General features: G+C 43.8%; 1 protein-coding gene across 1 annotated transcript in view; it reads left to right on the top strand.

Annotated features, from left to right (window-relative positions):
- Window positions 1-6,551: 6,551 nt before the first annotated feature.
- DOK5 (docking protein 5) overlaps window positions 6,552-18,424 on the top strand; it is a 573,014-nt gene continuing 561,141 nt past the window's right edge. Inside the window, exon 1 of the mRNA XM_085614566.1 lies at window positions 6,552-6,865. Coding sequence (XP_085470692.1) covers window positions 6,800-6,865 — 66 coding nt within the window. The 5' untranslated portion in view covers window positions 6,552-6,799. The remainder of the gene's footprint in view (window positions 6,866-18,424) is intronic.

Genomic DNA, 18,424 nt, shown 5'->3' on the forward strand with positions numbered 1-18,424 from the left:
TACAAATGACTTATGAGCCGGAGCTGGGGTGAAACTATGACCTTGCTCTGAAAACGTTGCATGGTTGGTGGTTATTATATGTATCGATATGTGGTTCTAAGAAGAGTCTGTGAGGCACAAATGCCAGATCATTTTAAGATGTTATGCAATGATAATAATAATAATACTTTATTGTGTGATTACTTAAACACAATTTTCCTTTTTGAGTTTAAAAAAAATGTACGCTTCTCATGTACAGAAAACAAAGCTTTAAAAGACTCAGATTAATACTAGGACAATCTAAAATTGGAAGGTGTGATTAAAATAACCTAATGTTAATTAATTGTCTATGACGTTCAGAAACTGGGCTGTCGGGTCGGTCAAAGCGTTGCTTTTTTTTTTTTGTAATCTGCAGAGAAACAGCTAAACAAGCGTTTTCAAAAAGCCGTCTAAAGAAATGTAAACCGTTAATATTAAGCAAAAGGCAATGTTCCAATAGACAGTAATGAGTGATCAAGAGTTCGTGGGTTGAGCCTGAGGCAGCGTAACAGCGCAGCCAGGTTGGGAGAGATTTGAGGCCCTGTTTTTCCCAACAATTTGGCCGCTCTGTTAACAAATTTAGTGAACCGAATGTTCAGCTTCATATTGTCTGAGATCAAAGCAGCAATTATGGCTTGTCGACATGTACGAACTCCGAGTTTATTCCATTCATCCCGCAGTAAGGACCATCCGTCAATGAGCAGGGCGGGACATATGCAGGCTATGTGCTCCATTGCTTCGGAGTGATAGCCACACTCCCTGCATTTGCTACTAGTACTGGAGCAGCGCCATTAGGGCAGGTTCTTTGAAAAAAGGCCATTCTCCCATCCTCAGGGCAATAAACTTTAGCTTCCAAAAAAGTGCAAACGTGCTTGATAAATAAGATGATTCGACCCCTGGTTTAAAATCAGAAATTACCGCCCAGGCATGTTTCTTTCTGGACAGTGTTGCCCTATCGGAATGGAAAGCTCACAGCCGGACACTTCTCTTTATGACTGCCTTTAGCGCCGGCTGAGATGGATTGGTTCCCCAAGATTCCTTGACACCGAGTAGTTTCAGGCAGTGGTCCAGATGATGCCGATGTTTATGGCTGGATTGGCAGTTCAATATTTAGTTCCAAAGTCTGGCCTCCAGGCTGCCCTCCCGGGCGTTGCACAATCTGTTACAAAGCTTTATAAACGCACCTGCCTCGATGCCGTGGTGGTCTAATAAGCCAAGTTCAAGTCTAACTTGAGCTGGCGATACAGATCTTGGTAGGTGAAAAGCTCGTTTGAAGATTTTGATGGTCAATTTGTTTAATATAATACTTATTGTGCCCTTCATGATCTCATGCCCGTATGACAAGGAGTTGGTAATATTTGCCTTCATCACCTTTATCATTGGAGTTAGACTTGGGCCAAGTAGTTGTTTCGAACGTTTCGCGGAGGCAACCTCAAATGACAGGGCTTTGGCCCTTAGTGCCTTTTTCTGCTTTACAAAAGAGCCTCTGGTGTCATGAAAAATTCCCAAGTATTTGTAGTGGGATACTGATTCGATCTTTTTGCTATTAAGGTGCCACCCTCCACTCTGTTGCTTTTGCTTGCCAAAATAAATTGTTTTTGTTTTTGACAAGTTCAGCTCAATGAGGTTTTTTGTTGTATAGGGAAGCAGCTGAACGAGTAGCCTCTGTAGGCCTACTTTTGTGTGACTTAATAACACAAGGTCGTCGGCGTATAACAAATTACTAATGCGGGTTCCGTCTATTTGGGGGGGGGGGTGTGGCTGTTAACGCTGTTGAGTATAGGGGATAAATCCGAAATGAACAAATTAAAGAGAAGTGGGGCCAACACGCAGTCTTGTTTGATGACGCTTTTGGTCTCTATCTTCCTGGGGACATGGGAGCCTTCTCCCAACTTAATTCTGATCCAAGTTTGCGAATGGAGTTGAATTAAGGCTTTTAAAAGGGCCGGGGGTATGCCCCAGAGCTCTAGTTTTTGCCATCTCTGACTCCGGGGCACCCGGTCAAAAGCTGCTTTGAAATCAACAAATCAGCAGTGAAGTTGGTTACGTTGGACAGCCGCTTTCTCTATCAAGATGGATAGAGTGAGTAAATTGCTTGTTGTTCCGGAATTAGCCACAAAGCTGGTCTGTTTGAAAGGGAGGCGCTTTGTTGTATCTGCCCAGTCTAACAGTTCTTCCAATAAAATGATGGCGTAATATTTACATTCAACATCAGGGAGAGGTATCATTCTATTATTTTTAGGGTCATTTCTCTTCCCACTTGTATAGATTGGATGAATAATAGCGCCTTTCCAAGACTCCGGGATGGTATTATTTAGCCTGCAGTGTAGAAACAGGGGGGCCAAGTGTTCTGACCACAGATCTACATCTGATTTAAACAGGGCCTGAGGAAGACCACTAGGCCCTGGAGCTCCTTCTGCCCTAGCTTTCCTAATTGAGCGAGCAATATTGTTTTTAAGCGCTTCTAATGTCGTTGGAATCTCCATTGTTGAATCATCGCTCTTCTCCTGTCCCTCTTTTGTTGTTTCTGCCGTAACATGGTTAACATGGTTAGGTCCGGACTGACCTGGACTCTTGGCTTCAAGGGGTGATGCCTCGGGGTCGGCTGATGGAGAGGGGTAGGAATGGTCGTCCCTGTTTGTATAGTCACTAAAATTAGATAATAAAAACTGAATCCATTCATCTGCGCTTATATTTGCTCTGCCATGGTCACTTCCACCTTGTAAGCCCCTGTTCACAAGAGACCAAAATAGCTTTGTATTGGAATTGTTGCTTGCGTGGACTAGTTTCAGCCAGAACTGAACGGACACTGCTTGTTTATCACTGTGTATAGATGACATGAAAGCTTTTTGTGCTTGCTTGTAGTTGTTAAATAGGATTTTATTTCCTGGATTTTTCCTAGTCAGGCGAAGGGCCAGGTTTCTTTGAACTTTTATCTTTTTTGTAGCTAATGGAATGCGAAATTGCATGGTGTGTTGCCAGGTACTCCTCTTAGATGGAAATTCGTTGAGTAATTGATTTACGAAGGTTGCCCAACCGCAAATGACAGGAAGATCTTTATCAGACGATAAGCGTAGTAGAGCTCTACATTTTTCCATAGTGGGGAAGGCAGCACTGACCAACCATTTCGTTCTCCTTAGGTTCTGTGTGTGGCAGCCTGAAAGCGTATGAGCAAGTTCCTGGTGGCATGGAATGTTAGACGATAGAGTTATTATTTGCGGTCGGTGGTCGCTCTTCCCTTGCGATGCGATGTAGAAGCTCTCGATCAGGGGAAGTATTTTGCTGCTGCCTAATGTAAAGTCCAAAAAAGGATGGGTTTGACTGTCGGTTCTTGTCCATGCGGGGGGTTGACCGTAGGGAAGTGCCCGTTCAGTAAGGTGTACCCTGCTCTGCTAAGCTGGAGAACTGTGTATTCGCCCAATTTCAAGGGTCTATGTCCTGCGGGTATTGATTGTGAGGCGAGATGCGGAGGAACCACTAAAGAAGCAGTCCCAATGTCCTCCGGAGAAGTACTGTAAAGATTTGTATTGAAGTCTCCTGAAATCAATCAATCAGTGACACTTATAAAGCGCGCTACATACCCGTAGGGTCTCAAGGCGCTGCCCGTAGGGTCTCACACAGGGTATACTACCGTGGTCACTTAATAAGTTACGGACCATGTCAGTCAATTGATCCATTTTAGATTTTTTCTCAATGGTACGCGGAGAAATATAAACATTGAGCAGGAGCAACTGGCTGTCTGAGGTTGGACTTTCCACCATCATGCCGGCAACCCAATCTACTTTGAATTTTAACTGTTTGATGCATTAGGGAAGTTTAGTAGGGGCGTAAACCTAAAGTCCGCAACGCGGGCTGCCGTACTTGCACTGTCTTAAGGCAGGAGACATAAATTCCAGGTAGCCTTCAATAGGGATACTGGATACTGCCCAGGTTTCTTGTAGAAGTATTATATTGTATTTTTTTATAAATAAAGCCGAGAGTATCTGGAGATTGATATTTCATCACAAATCTGTTACTATTCCAGGAGCAAATTGTTAGTCTGTGATCGGTGATGTTCCAATCCTTCCGACTCCGTGATAAAGCACCTGGTAGCCATGACTGTCTGCTCTTTGGCTGACTTGCTGATTTTTTTTTGCTCAAGGATAGCAACTGGCGAATGGCTTCTAGCTGGCTTTAGTACAGAAAAAGGAGTCAGACTTGTGCTAGAAGCGTGAGCCTGTGTATTTGTTATGCAATGGTTTATTCTATGGGGGATCGTAGGCATATACCAAAGTAATGGAACCGGGTTGCCCTCTCCCATCCACTTCCTACTCCGTTATAGAGACTGAAGGAGTACTTTAGTCAAGGGGAAGAGTCATTGCTGCTTTGATCTGGGGTGGGGGTGATGGGAAATGTTCATGGTTATGGTGGTGTATGCAAATAATTTGGTTTCAATTCATAGCAGCTGTAAGATTGATGGTGAGGGATTTTCAGATAGATTCTGGGCGGGGTTTTCAGCATGGAAGTGAACCTCCCAATGTATTGGGGTAGTCCAATAGATTCAGAAATCATTGATAGCACACCATAATGACAACTATACATTCCCAACATGGAATGTTAGAGGGGTGAGGACTGCAACTAGCCCTATGAGATCAATGCCTAATTGAAAAGATGATACGTTAGGTTGGTGCTACTGCCGGAGACACATCTCACAAAGTTTGCGGCTGCCTGCTTGCTACGCATTTGGAGTGGGCAAGAATACGCTACAGAATACTTCTTATTTGTTGGTGGAACCCTGAGTTTGGGAGAGATCTGGAATACCATTTAAATCTTCACATGTCCAGATAGATAGAGGGTTGGTATGTATTGGTGTAAGAAAAATTAGATGTCATTAAGATATTACTGACGATTGTATATCCCTCAAATAAAGACCAAGTGATGTGCCTTGATTCCCTCTCATTGCAGCTCACCCGAGTGGGGAGAGGTATGTGATACTGGAATGGGATTTTAACTCGCAACCCTCCAGGTTGGCACAGTGGTTTTCTCAGTGGATGGCTGACTGGGGTTTAGCAAATGCATGAAGGTTACATCATAACAGAGAGAGGAACTACTTGTATAGAATGTTGTGTACCAAAGATGTATGCCAATAAATTACAGGCACAGAATATCTGGAGGGACCCTTTTGGACCATAACCCCATGTTGCTGTTGATACACCTGTGGAGGTGGTTTCAGCTTATTCCTTCCTGACAGAGGTAGGTGAAAACTATAGTGGACAGAACATTTAGGGATGAGTTGGGGGAAGCTATTTCTGCTTACTTTGCACTAAATCGGGGAAGTGTCTGGACTGCTGGTTGAGTGAGGGGCATTTAATATTGTGAATAGAGGCCTTTGTATTGGACAGATAGTCTGTATTAATTGATCACCGGAGGTGCAGCTACTTGAGCTGGATAGATATACACATGAGTGAGCAAAGGAGGTGGTCTTAGACTTGAGAAGAAGGAGGTAGTGGCTGCTAGGTGTGCTCAACCTATTGAAAAATTGCAATGTCATGATTATAGGGAATATGTGGCTAGAATGCACAATGAAGAAAGGAAGACTGAGAGAGTGCTTACTATGGCTTGTTCTGTCTGGGAGTAGGTGCACACTGATCACACAGGTGATGAATTTTTTAGGTCAATTGGTAGGTATGCAACAAGAGATAAATTATGTATTTCTGGACTATTATAGCAAGTTATATGTGACCTCTGACAGGAACATCAAGGTTTATTTGGACAGGGTCACGCTGCACCAAATACCTGGAGGGGAGGGGAATCTGGTAGAGGGACCTATAAGAGAGAAGGAATTCTATTCTATTCTATACACATTTGTGGAAAACATGGCTATTCTAGGGCATCCCAGCACTAGCAATACAACATAGACTGCCCCACATGCTCTAGAGGGGCTCATTATCAAATAACCAGGATTTTATGCGTTAATGGAAAATCAACTCTTTGGCAATGAGCCTATTGTATGTGGGAGGGTGTCCCTCATTTTGGCCACATTATAGCTAAAGGAGAGCCCTCCACTTCTCGCTCTAGAAATACAGGGAAGCACAGGGTCAGAACCATTGGTTGATCTCATTAGCAATCTCAACAATTATGTTATTGAAATATAATCACCAATGTCATCGATTATGTCATTTAACGTGTCATGAGTGCTGTAATACCTGTGGTGGTAAGCAGTGGATGATGGGGGCATAAGGTATAGTTAGTTTATTTAACTAAAACTGGCATATTGTGTGTTTTTTTTTTTTTTTTACTCTATTTTGTGTCTTATTCCAACAGATTAAATATAAATAAATAGACAGACAGACAGATAGACAGACACACCACACACACACGTTGATAATCTTTTTCTGTGTTTGAATCTATAGACCTACTGCTTCCTGGAATTGTTAGGCAGCTTGGGTGAATGCATGTGCATCTGCTTTTCAGGGTGAACCATCGGTGCTGAACAGAAAGGCTTCTCCCTGCAGCATAACAACCCTCTCCAGTGGAGTGGTGCATTCCACTATGTAGTCAGACAGTCCTCTCAGCTGATGCGGCTTCAGTCTCATTACTTCTTGCGCTTTCATTTTCTGCGTTTTCCCCCCGCAGCTCCTTTTCTCTCGCGACAAGTGGATTAAAAAACAACAAAGGAAACATGCTGCTCTTCGCGTGGTCGAAAGGACGGCGCTGACGCCAATTTGCAAATGATATCGGAAACCACGGATTACCTGAACTTTTACGATTGCGAATTACGTTCTCCATATGCTTTTAAAGGATGGCTTCTAATTTTAATGACGTCGTCAGACAAGGATATGTGAAGATAAGGAGCAGACGCTTAGGTGTAAGTATATTTCCATTTTTTGCATGGTTCCAATTGCCGGCGTATTCTTGCCTCTTCAGAAATAATTATGCTGCAGACCCTCGTGTAGCAATGAAATGGCCGCCTCTTAATTTACATCTTAATGCATTCTAATAAGTATAATATCTTATGACAAAATCAATAGCTCAAATCTGTCTATGTTAACAGAATCCCTGCACTCACTAGATTACCAGTCCCTGTTAAAAACGCCTCCACAGTGAAGAGCTCCTGTTTCCTGGCTGTCAATAACTTTCCACTTGATGCATTAGGCTTTTTAAATACTAGCAGGGGAGAAATGGCTTTGAAGAGCACTGGATAAAATAAATCTTAAGCAGAACGTGTGTTTAGAGAGCAGTATGTGCTATTTATTTCTGTTTGAGTCTCTGGAAAAATGCATAGTAGAATTTGCGGTGGGGGAGGGTATTATAATACATGTGCCAAAATTGGAAAAGGGATTACTTTTCATTGTTATTGTTTTTGGAACGAGAGAATTACACAACTCTTGAACGGTTTCTGCCCTGATGCTGTCACCCACGTGCGTGCTCTGAGGTGTGTGCCTGTCTGTCTGTGGAGTGTGCACGCGCGCACAAGTTTGCGGGATCGCGCATGTGTGTCTAAAACACACTTTATAACAATCCAGTTTGTGTCACGCTTAAAGCTACGGCCTTGTACTTCAAAAACCCAGTAAATAATGAGTTAATTATAATATCACACACAATGACAAATGTGGTTTAAGAATGAATATGATCGGGCCTTAAGTTGCCATAAATATTCATGACATTCCATAAAAGTGGTATTAACAATATCTGTGCCGTGACAAGATGAATGACGAAAAACACTTATTTAGCAAGACTGAATGAAAAGAATGACAGCAGAAGGCCAGGGGCGTATCTTCCATTGGTGCGGCAGGTGCTGTGGCACCGGGGCGCAGTGGCGTGAGGTAGCCACTAACGCTTGACTATTACTATATTTGAAATTAAAACAGTAGGGGTGGCGTGGGCAGGCATTTCCCTCCTCGCAGTAGTGCCCATGACTCACTGGCTACGCCACTGCAGTAGGCTGCCTACTATTGTTTCAAATATATGAAAGGATTGAGTGGGGAGTATCTGAATATGTATGTGTGTGAATGAGGGAGAGGGAGAGAGAGAGAGAGAGAGAGAGAGAGAGAGAGAGACCCTACCTCTTCCTAGAAAGGTAGAGTGAAACGTTTTATTCTGAAGTTTGATAACCAATGTGCTTACCGTTTGCTGTTTATGATAAAAGAAATTCAGTTCTCGTGGTTCACGTGTGTATTTGCTTCTGTGTATGTTATTAACTTCAGAACTTGGGCTATGAAGGCGGGCAGAAATGTTTTCCATTTTTATATATTTATATCAGGGCTTATTTTTCATATACTATCATGATATTGCAAAAACAAGCATGCCAGAGACTATAAAATATGTATTAGATTCTCATGCAAAAGCCCGCGTGCCGTAATGCAATTTATGTAAAATGTGACAGCATTGTAAATGGGAAAATAATGAAAGTTGTTCTTCGTTCACCAGAGGAAGAGCTTTTCTCATTTAAATTCCATATGCGGACAAGTAGCTTCCCTGAATTTCATAGCACCATGTCTACTTCACCCAATGATGCTTGACTTTACAGTTCTATTCCCTTTCAAGAGCCCACTTGTATCTGTGTGTTTTCCTACTGTAAACACACTATTCACGGGATTGCCTTTTCTCAGTAAGGCTGTTCAGTGTTCTTAGAAGTGCAGCACCCGGAAGTCAATAGACCGCGCGAATATTCCTTAAGGAAGACACATGCATACATTTTTTATTATTTGAATATGAATTATTAATGAGATGAGGTTTTACGCCAAACCAGGACAAATGGTTATTTATTTGGAGGAGTAGTTACTTTCCTGGATTATGGTAATTTTAAAGGAACTGCTGCACTTTACTATTGCAATGTCTCTTTGAAATAACTATGAATTTATAAAATGATTACATTGAACGTGAACACATGGTTAACTCTCTTGTTTTCTACAGAAGTATGTTTCTCCTCTCCATGTTGATTTACTAATAATTTGAATTTATTTATTTATTGATTTGTTTATGATGTATTTGTTTATTTAAGAGTGTGTGCTCCAGGTTGCTATTGAACTGCAGCAATGTAACGCTGTGTACATATGAGAAAACATAAATACATATTAGCTATCCTTTTTTCATATGTGATGCTCACTCTTATATAAACAGAAAAAAACTGCACAGGAAACTGTACAAAAATATGAACAATAGATATGAGAATAGGACTTACAATGACAACTCTCGAGAAAGCTACTTTTTCTAGAAAACAGGAGTAGGCCTTTAGAGATAATGTCAAGGTGGTTTTTTAAAGCCACTATGCCCACTTCCTGGTTGAACGGGTGGGGGCCATTTTGGACAGTTGGCGCTCTAGTCGGCCGACTAAGAGATGCTGCTTAAAGGCTATGAGAGCGCGAATGAGCCGCCGGTGCACCAAAAGTCTATCAAAGGCAAGACCGTCTGCACATGTCCATATCGCCCCCAGAGCTCGGACCCCTGGTCCAGCCAGCCTAGGTAAGCCTCCACCAATGGTTTACTCCAGAGATCAACTCCTGAATCTATGTTGGGAGGCTGAGTCTAAGCATGGTAGAGCATTATGCTTTGACAAAATGTATGACCACAGGCACAGCTTGTGTACTACCTGTGGTTTTGAGACATCCCATCCACCCATTCGTACACAGGACAACTTCCATAGGGCTATAAAAACTGCCTTGGTATCTGAAGATACAGGGAGGTTGGAACCCACCCTTAAAGAGTTCATAATTAAAGCGAGGTCCATGATGAAACATAAAGTAAAACTGGGAGACTTCTTGTCGGCACACAACCCTGACTGGGAATCCTGGACCACCGAAGCTTCGGGCCTGGACATAGTGGAAGCTATCCCCCCTCCTTATCGTTATACGGGATAGAGCAGTCAGGCCAGGAGAAGGCGTGGCAGTGATTTATAAGTCACAATACCACCTTCTGACCAGCAGCTGAAGCAGCTCTTGTGAACCACTCTATTTTAAGATTAAAACCTTTCCCTCTATCTCCTTCACCGGTATGCTAATTTATAGACCCCCCTGGTCCCAGGAACCTTTTTCCGTTTGAAATAGCGAATCTCATAGAGCCCCACTTGGGAAATTGATACCTATCCATTCTGGGAGACTTTAACTTCCATCTTGAGGGTAGTACAAATAGAGATCCCATCTCTCTTAAAGAGACCCTGGCCTCTTTGGGGCTGCTGCTGCTGCTGCTGGTCTCAGACCCCATTCACATGGGTGGACACACCCTTGATGGCATCTTTTCTAATGATCCCCGGCTGGCTTTTCAATCTCTGCTTCCCCTTAGCTGGTCTGACCATGCAGCAGTCTCCTTGCCATTTGAACTGCCTTCCCCCCATATGAGGGAAACTACGGTCCACTCCAAGATTTAGAGGAGGGACTGTAAGTGGGTGTCAGCCGAATCCCTCATGAATGTTTTGGATAGCATGCCCTTGGCTGTTCAGAATGATGTGGACAGAGGGGCAGTGGATTTCTTAGCCTGGCTAGGGGAAGCGGCATATAAGGTAGCCTCCATCCGGGAAGTAGAGCTGAAGAGGAAAGCTCCCTGGTTCTCAGACAGACTGAGGTTGCTGAGGCAAGCCTGCCATTGGCAGGAACGTGTCTGGAGAAGGAATTATGAGGATTAAGAAAGGACTGCTTCTAAGTCTATGGTCAGAGACTATAAGAGGGCGCTTACAGAGGAAAAAGCTAAACACTGTGCTAAAGTAATTGAGGCCACAAATTCAATCAAAGCTCCTTTTAAAACTGTTATGCAGTTATCTACACCTCTGATGCCTGCTGTAACATTAGGCTCACAAGAGCTATGTAGTCAGATCTCGTTGATTTCTTCCAATCTAAGACTGCTAACTTCTATAAGGAGCTCAAATCACGAATAACAGCAGTGGACAATTCATTGCCCTTAAGAAGTGAGAGACAGAGCCTCTTATTCTCGCTGAATCTTTGGAAATAACCACTGATAGGCTCACAGCTTCTCCCCCACACCAGAAATGGTGGAGAAGCACCTACTTATTAGTAATTTGGGCTTGCTCCTTGAAATCTGTGCTCCTAAAATTCTTTATATGATGGTGAGGGTGATAATGCAGCTCTTGACTGTGGAAAGAGACAGTAGTGAAGCCTCTTCTCAAGAAACCTAACCTTGACCACAATAACCTTAAAAACATCTGACCCATCGCTCGCCTCCAAGTTCCTGCGAAGATCTTGGAAAAACATCTTAAAAACCACTTGATGGCCTATGGGGAAGAGCAGAACTGGTTGGACGTGTATGGATTCCGGTAAGATCATGGTACCGAAGCTAATTTGGTGGTGGCTACAGACAGTGTTAGGCGGCTTGTGGATGCAGGACAAGGAGCAGCGTTGATCCTGTTGGATCAATCCGCTGCTTTGACACCATCTCCCCATCGCTGCTGATCAATCGCCTACAAGAACTCAGTGTATCTGGCAGAGCGCTGTAACTACTGTCCTCTTTCCTCAAGGATGGATCCCAGAGGGTTGCAGTGAACCATTATTTATCAGACCCTTTTCCTCTGCCATGTGGGGTACCGCAGGGCTCATCTCTAAGCCCTATGCTTTTTAACCTGTACGTGTCCCCCCTTGGAAAGATTATTCATTCCTTTGGGCTACAGGTGGTGTCTTACGCAGATGACACACAGCTCATTGTTACAATTTCAAAAGACATAGTAGATACTACGGCCATTTTCAATCAGTGCATGATAGCAGTAGCTGAGTGTGTTGGGAGGAACTACCTGAAACTCAATGGGGATAAGTCGTAGGTACTGCTCTTTGGAGCACATATCTCCATCTGGAATAATAATCAATGGCCTGTCACTCTGGAGACTATACCTATGTCCACAGAGAGGGCTAAGAACCTAAGGGTGATGCTGGACTGTGAGCTCTTATTAAATCTTCAGGCCAACTGCGTCGTGTCGACATGTTTCTGGCTGATTAAAATGTTGAAGGCATTTTTTCCCTTTATCCCCCTTTCAGCACAGAAACAAGTGGCCTTGGTCCTATCATGTTTAAAATCAACTACTGTAATGACATATTTGGAGACCAACAAGAGCACTCAAGCCAAATTACAGTTAGTCCAGAAAGCACTGGCTAGGCACATCATGGACATTCCAAAACAGGAGTCTGCATCGAAGGGATTTGATAACCTTCATTGGCTTCCGGTAAGTAAACAGATTATATTTAGGGCCGTCTGCTTAGTGCAAAAGGCCCTCTTTCAGACCTGCCCATTAGGAATCAAGGATATTTTTCATAGCTTCATCCCTAGGAGAACTCTCTGCTCAGACCACCTTAACTTGGTGACAGTGCCCAGGTTTCAAAAGAAGAAATGGGGAGGCAGAGCATTCTCGGTCGCGGCTGCAAGACTTTGGAACTCGCTGCCAATATTTCTGACCAGGATTAGAGCTCATTCCCCCTTTAGAAAGGCCTTAAAGACTTGGCTTTTCATGCTATAGGATGGCTCTAACATGTCCGTTGGTTTTTCTTCACGGGGGAAGTCCCTCACCTCTCCGACTATAGCGCCTTGACGCCCTTGGGCAATTGTTGCATGTTATAAATCCCGTTCAAATCAAATAAAATAGTTTGCAAAATGCTTAAATAGAAGGAGGAATAGCCGATTAATCTCTTGTTTTCTTCGATAATCTGTTTTTCCTTTGCAAGTTGAGTCATTATTAATTACAGTTTGTGTATGTGTGTATGTGTGTGAAACGTATGTTGCAACTATTGGTGGCTTCAGATTGCTTACCTTCCCAAATACAGTAATGTGAATCTGAACACATGCCAAACAAAATTATATATAATACAGATATTTTCCATAAACATTGCACAGTTTCACAAAAAATAAAGAATCCATATAACTTTAAGTGCACAAATATAATCGATATGTTGTAGAAGAGTAAAACAGTGATGATGCACAATGACAACAACATAAAGGTATGTATTTTTTAATGCATTGAATTTTATGAGTGGCCACATTTCAAAAAGTTATACAATGGGACTACTTTGCAGTTGAATCTGCATGTATCATTAATTGATGACTGTGCAAAATAATGTAATCATTCATTGTAACTAGGTGGGATTTTGATTAATGCTCATTCTAACTAAAAAAAAGAGAAAATGGCAAGTTCTGTTATGTGCAACATTTGTAGAGCATGCATATATTGAAATGGGATTGTCAAGATGAATTCAGTGTACTTTGAATGGCTCACTACTTTTAGTCACTTACCCAGCAAATAAGACATAACTAACGACCAGCTACACACACATTGCTTTCCCTAAAGAGGTAATACAAGTAATATATATGGGATTAGATATCCACTGCCTTACAATTTAAGGTTATTGCAAGTCCCAGAGGAGTTCCATAAAGAGTAATGAAGCTTAAGGCCAAATTACTTTATACAGTATGGAACTCCAAGGTGGCTTGCAATATCATTATCAAGTACAGCAGGGGGTAATTTATTAAATAAAATACATGGTCACATTTTCAGCTTTCTCACAAGCCCCTTAAATCCTTGGTGCGTAGATCTTTAATATGAAAGAGAGAGCATGTTTGGAAACATGGGGAATAAACATAGAAACCCTAGTGAAAAATTAAATACATCAAAAAAGCTGTTAGATATTTTTAAGAAAAATATATAAGAACGACGTTAATAGAAGCCAGTTTTTGTTTTTTAAAAGATGCTGTAGAAATATGCAGAATGTTTCCAACTTTTCTATAACTCCCCAAGGAGTGCAAAAATTAAACACGTTGACATAAATATCTACTTTCTTCTTGTCACTGCATAGCTGTATAATGAGCCTCGTTACTCTATATGGAACTCCCCATGGACTTGAAATATCCTTACATATATATATTACTTTGTATATGTATGCATACGTATATTACCTACAGCGGTTGCCAGTAGGTAGTTATAATTAGGACCTAGTTTCTACAGAAAAATCGTTTTTTGACTTGCCTATATCTTTGATGTCGGTTGACAAATCTCCATGACATTTTCTAAAAGAAAAAGTGTGTTGGTGAGTTTTATTGTGCCTAAAAGTTTTGGGTGATCCTTCCAAGTAGGGGCCAAGAAAATATTGGGGGGTGGGGGTGTAAAACAAAAGTGTGTTTCCCATGGAGATTTTAGGCACAACTACACCCTACTGCTGGATGGAATTAACACAAAATTTAGCAAAATGGTAGCTCCTGGTCCATAAAGCACCCCTTTTGTTATTTGGTGTAAATCTGTTCAGTAGTTTTGAAGATAAGAAAGAAAATCTACATTTGTATATCTGTGGCTGCGAAGCCTTTCCGAATTATGGTGATCTCATGCAGAGATCTTATTGGCTGCCAACTCTTCAACCAGGAAGTGTTGGCAGCCATCTTGAGACGCAGCCTCAGCCAAGTCCCAAAAATAAATGTAAAAATAAAGAAAAAGGGGCAGGGTAGGAATAACCTGACCCCATAGCCTTGGTGCTGGGTTCCTACTGGGACCCCACCTGGACAAAAAAGCATTTTTTTAAACATTTTACAAAACATTGTGGTGTATTTGTGCATTTTCTGATGTAAAAAAACCAAGTGTGGTCTCCTCTGCTTGTTTATAATATATAGACCTGGGTGGGCCAGGTCCCGGGGTCATGTGTATTTTTTTTTAAATGTAGGGGGGCAAATTGGTCCCCCCTCATGAAGCTGTATTGAAACCCGGGGACCCCCCCCTCCCCGGGGCTTTGTATTTATAAGGAAGTGGGGCCACGCATCCCCCCTCAACGGGCTAAAGGGAGCACAGGGGACGATCCACTCCCCGGAAATGGATTTTTAGAATGTTGGGGATGTGGAGCTCCCTCTGGGGCTATTTGAATCCCCGGTGACCACTACCTCCCTGGGGCTAAAAGGAAATATTTAGAGGGCGGCTGAGTGGACCCCCGGGAAACAGGAACCACCACTTCCCTAGGGCCCATGAAATGTATTAAAGTGAGAGGGGGCCATGCGGAGCCCCTTCTGGGCCATGTACCGCCCCAGGGACCACCACCTCCCCGGGGCCTGCCGGTGCATACTAAAGAAGAGGGGCTGCGCAGCTTCCTCATGGAGCCATTAATGTCCCTGTGTATTTGTGTGCGACAGGGACTGCTGGGGCATTGAGGCTTCCCCACGGTCTCCAACTGTGATCACTGAGTGCCCTGGGTGGGCTCTCGGGCACCAAGGAGCAAGAGGTTGGTACCTGGGGAATGTTATCCCTGGGGCCGAAATCAGCCATGTAGGGGGCCGTGCAGCCCTCCTCCCCCACTGATTTTTGGCTGGGCCTGGGGATGGGGTCCCAGGGGCGGAAATCATCCTGGGGATGGGGGCAAGTGGCCCCCTTCCACTCTGTAGTAAGGAGGGGTTCTCATTGTTGTCCTATCCTGGTGAGAAGAGAGTCTGTGGTAATGCCTTTAATTTACGAGTATGCACATGAGCAAATAACCTCAAAGCTCCATGCATTTGGCCCGCCTCATCCACCTTAGTAGTATGCAAAGGTCTTCTTGCTTTTTGCCAGTACGATGGGATGCTTATCGAAAAGATCGCCCAGCACGTTTTCTGTTGACTTTGGAGATTCCTTCTTGATGCTGAAGAATATGAGGACATCTCCACCAAATAAAGAATAACTTACTTCATATAGTTAAGAAGGAGGACCCATGTTTGGTGGAGATTTACCTCTTTGTAGACTCATTGTCTTCTCTATAGGATGATTCATGTTATCACAGATTTGTGGATAAAGACGTGCAAGGAACAATCACATTGCTGAAATGCACACAAGGTCACGGGAGACATTTCCTTGTGGTCCGTTGCGCAGCTGTAGTGTAGAATACGCAGTAGACATTTACCCAACGAGGAAGCACTAACCAGTAGAAAGTACTCCAGTTGGGTAGATATTTTGTGCAAAACTGTGGACTCTTGTTTAATAAAGGGGCAGGTGAGGCTCTGCCCAATCACTTACACAGCTACTGATGCACCCACAAAAGACACTCAGACACCCACTTACACACCCATTCTGCCACTAAGTCACAGAGAGACAGACATTCTCCCACACACTCACAGACCTACTCAGAACACTCATGCACCCACTGACAAACCAACTGAGACTCATGCACCCACTCACAGACCCACACATACCCTCTCACAGAACCACTCTGACACTAATGCACCCAGCCACAAACCCACTCAGACACTTGTGCACCCACTCACAGACCTATTCAGACACACATGTACACTCTCATAGATCCACTCAGAGACTCACATGTCCACTCACAGCCACTCGCAGCCACCCATAGACCCATGCACAGTCCCACACAGGTACTCGTAGATCCACTCACAGACCCACACAGGCACTCACAAACCCACTTACAGATCCACTCAGGCACTCATAGACCCATTCACAGCCCAACACATCCACTCACAGACCCTCACAGGCACTCACACACCCACTCACACACCTACACAGGTACTCGCAGACTCATAGAGCCACTCACATACCCACTTACTGACCTATAATAAAATTGAAAGAATTTCACCCCTGCTGTGCCATTTCTGATTCCTGTCGACATTGGTGAGTTGAGTAATGGAGTCATGTATAAATATATATATATATTTGTGTATATTTATATAAGTGTGTGTATATATGTATGTGTGTGTGTGTATATATAGAGAGAGAGAAAACAAGTTGAGACAACTAGAATCACAATATATAGTTGAACTCGATACAAAAGCACCACAAGGTTTGAATTAATGCGAAGCTCTGCATAACTACCTGTGAGATTACTTTGTATGAGGATCCCCAATGGCCTATTTGCACTCATGATCTGACTGTACTTCAGCATACATCTCTGCACCCATTCCATTACATTAGTGATAAAGCTAATCAGGGTACTAGAGATGTCAGCTTGCACACAATACTACATAACTGCAGTTACTTTCCCCAAATCATCCATTGGCTAGACCTGGGGCCCCCCAGGTGCCCTATTTGATGTAAGTGGTTATTTAACAATTTTGGAAATCTGCATAATGTTCTCATTGTGAGATATTTATCACAGCTGCTTATCTCTATGTTTACAATTTTATTTGCACTTCTGTATTCATGTTTTTTGCACATCTTGCACTTAGACACTTTATATATGCACCTTAGAAATAGTCCTGCACTTGAGATGACAGTAAGGATCCAGTAGAGCCTTTTTCATTTATTATGATTATGAATATGGATCATGATCCTCATGTTCACAAGGCAGTTTTTGTACATAGAATTCGCTCTTATTAAGAAATATTTATTTATTTATGTCTTAACCGCTCCAGTGCCCATGACGAGCTGGACTCGTCATGGAGCACAGTCACGCTGTGCCCATGACGAATCCAGCTCGTCATGAGGCATTCCCTTGGGAATCCCTCTGGTGCGGGCACCAGAGGTATTCCCTTTAATTAAAAATAGCCTCGGAAGCTGGGGAAGAGCTTCCCCAGCTCCCGAGGCCCCCCCCCTTTCACTGTCCCCACCCACCCGCCACCATTACAGCCTTTCTGCCCCCCCTTGGGGGCAGATGGGGCATTGGTCCCTAATCTGCCCCTTCGGGGGGGGGCAGAAAGCCCACTTGACGCCAGGGATTTTTTTCGCGCAATTTTCTTTAGGGTGATGGATTTTATTTAGGGTGGAGGCTGCCCGAAACGGGCACGCCAATGCCCCCACCCCCGCCACCATTACTGCCTTTCTGCCCCCCCGGGGGCAGATGGGGCAGTAGCCCCCAATATGCCCCCCCACCAGAGGGGCAGAAAGCCCTCTATCCACCAGGGATTTTTTTGCGCAATTGTTTTTAGAGTGTGGGCTGCCCGAAACGGGCACGCCAATGCCCCCACCCTCCCCCCCACAAAAATGACAGTCTTTCTGCCCCCAGGAGGCAGATGGGAGCTGTAGACCCCAATCTGGCCCCCCTTGGGGGGCGCAGAAAGCCCACTAGAAACCATGGATTTTTTTGTTTTATTAGTGTAAGGGTAGGGGCTCCTCAAAATGGGCATGACAATACCCCCACCCCACCCCCAGAGAAACTCCAGTCTTTCCGCCCCCCTGGGAGGGTAGTTGGTGGCAGCGGCCCCTGATCTACCCCCTGGGGGGGCAGAAAGCCCACTAGGCGCCAGCGAGTACGCAGGCTTTTTTTATGCGCGGGGTGGGGGCTGCCCAAAATGGTCATACCAATGCCCCCACCCCCACAAAAAATATCCACAGTCTTTTTGCCCCTTTAGGGGCATATCGGGATGAAACCCCCTTCCCCGATTTCCCCCCAGGGCGGCAGAAAGCCCACTGGGCTCCGGCTTTTTTTTAGCAATGTGCATACCTGTGGGTTTTGGGCCCTAGCGCCAAACCTGTACATTTTTTAAAACTAGGCACCGAGGGGATTCCAGGATGGGGTGACTTGACTGGCTCTCACCAGGT

The sequence above is a fragment of the Triturus cristatus genome, chromosome 7 (genome assembly GCF_964204655.1).
Source record: "Triturus cristatus chromosome 7, aTriCri1.1, whole genome shotgun sequence".
NCBI classification, from domain to species: domain Eukaryota; kingdom Metazoa; phylum Chordata; class Amphibia; order Caudata; family Salamandridae; genus Triturus; species Triturus cristatus.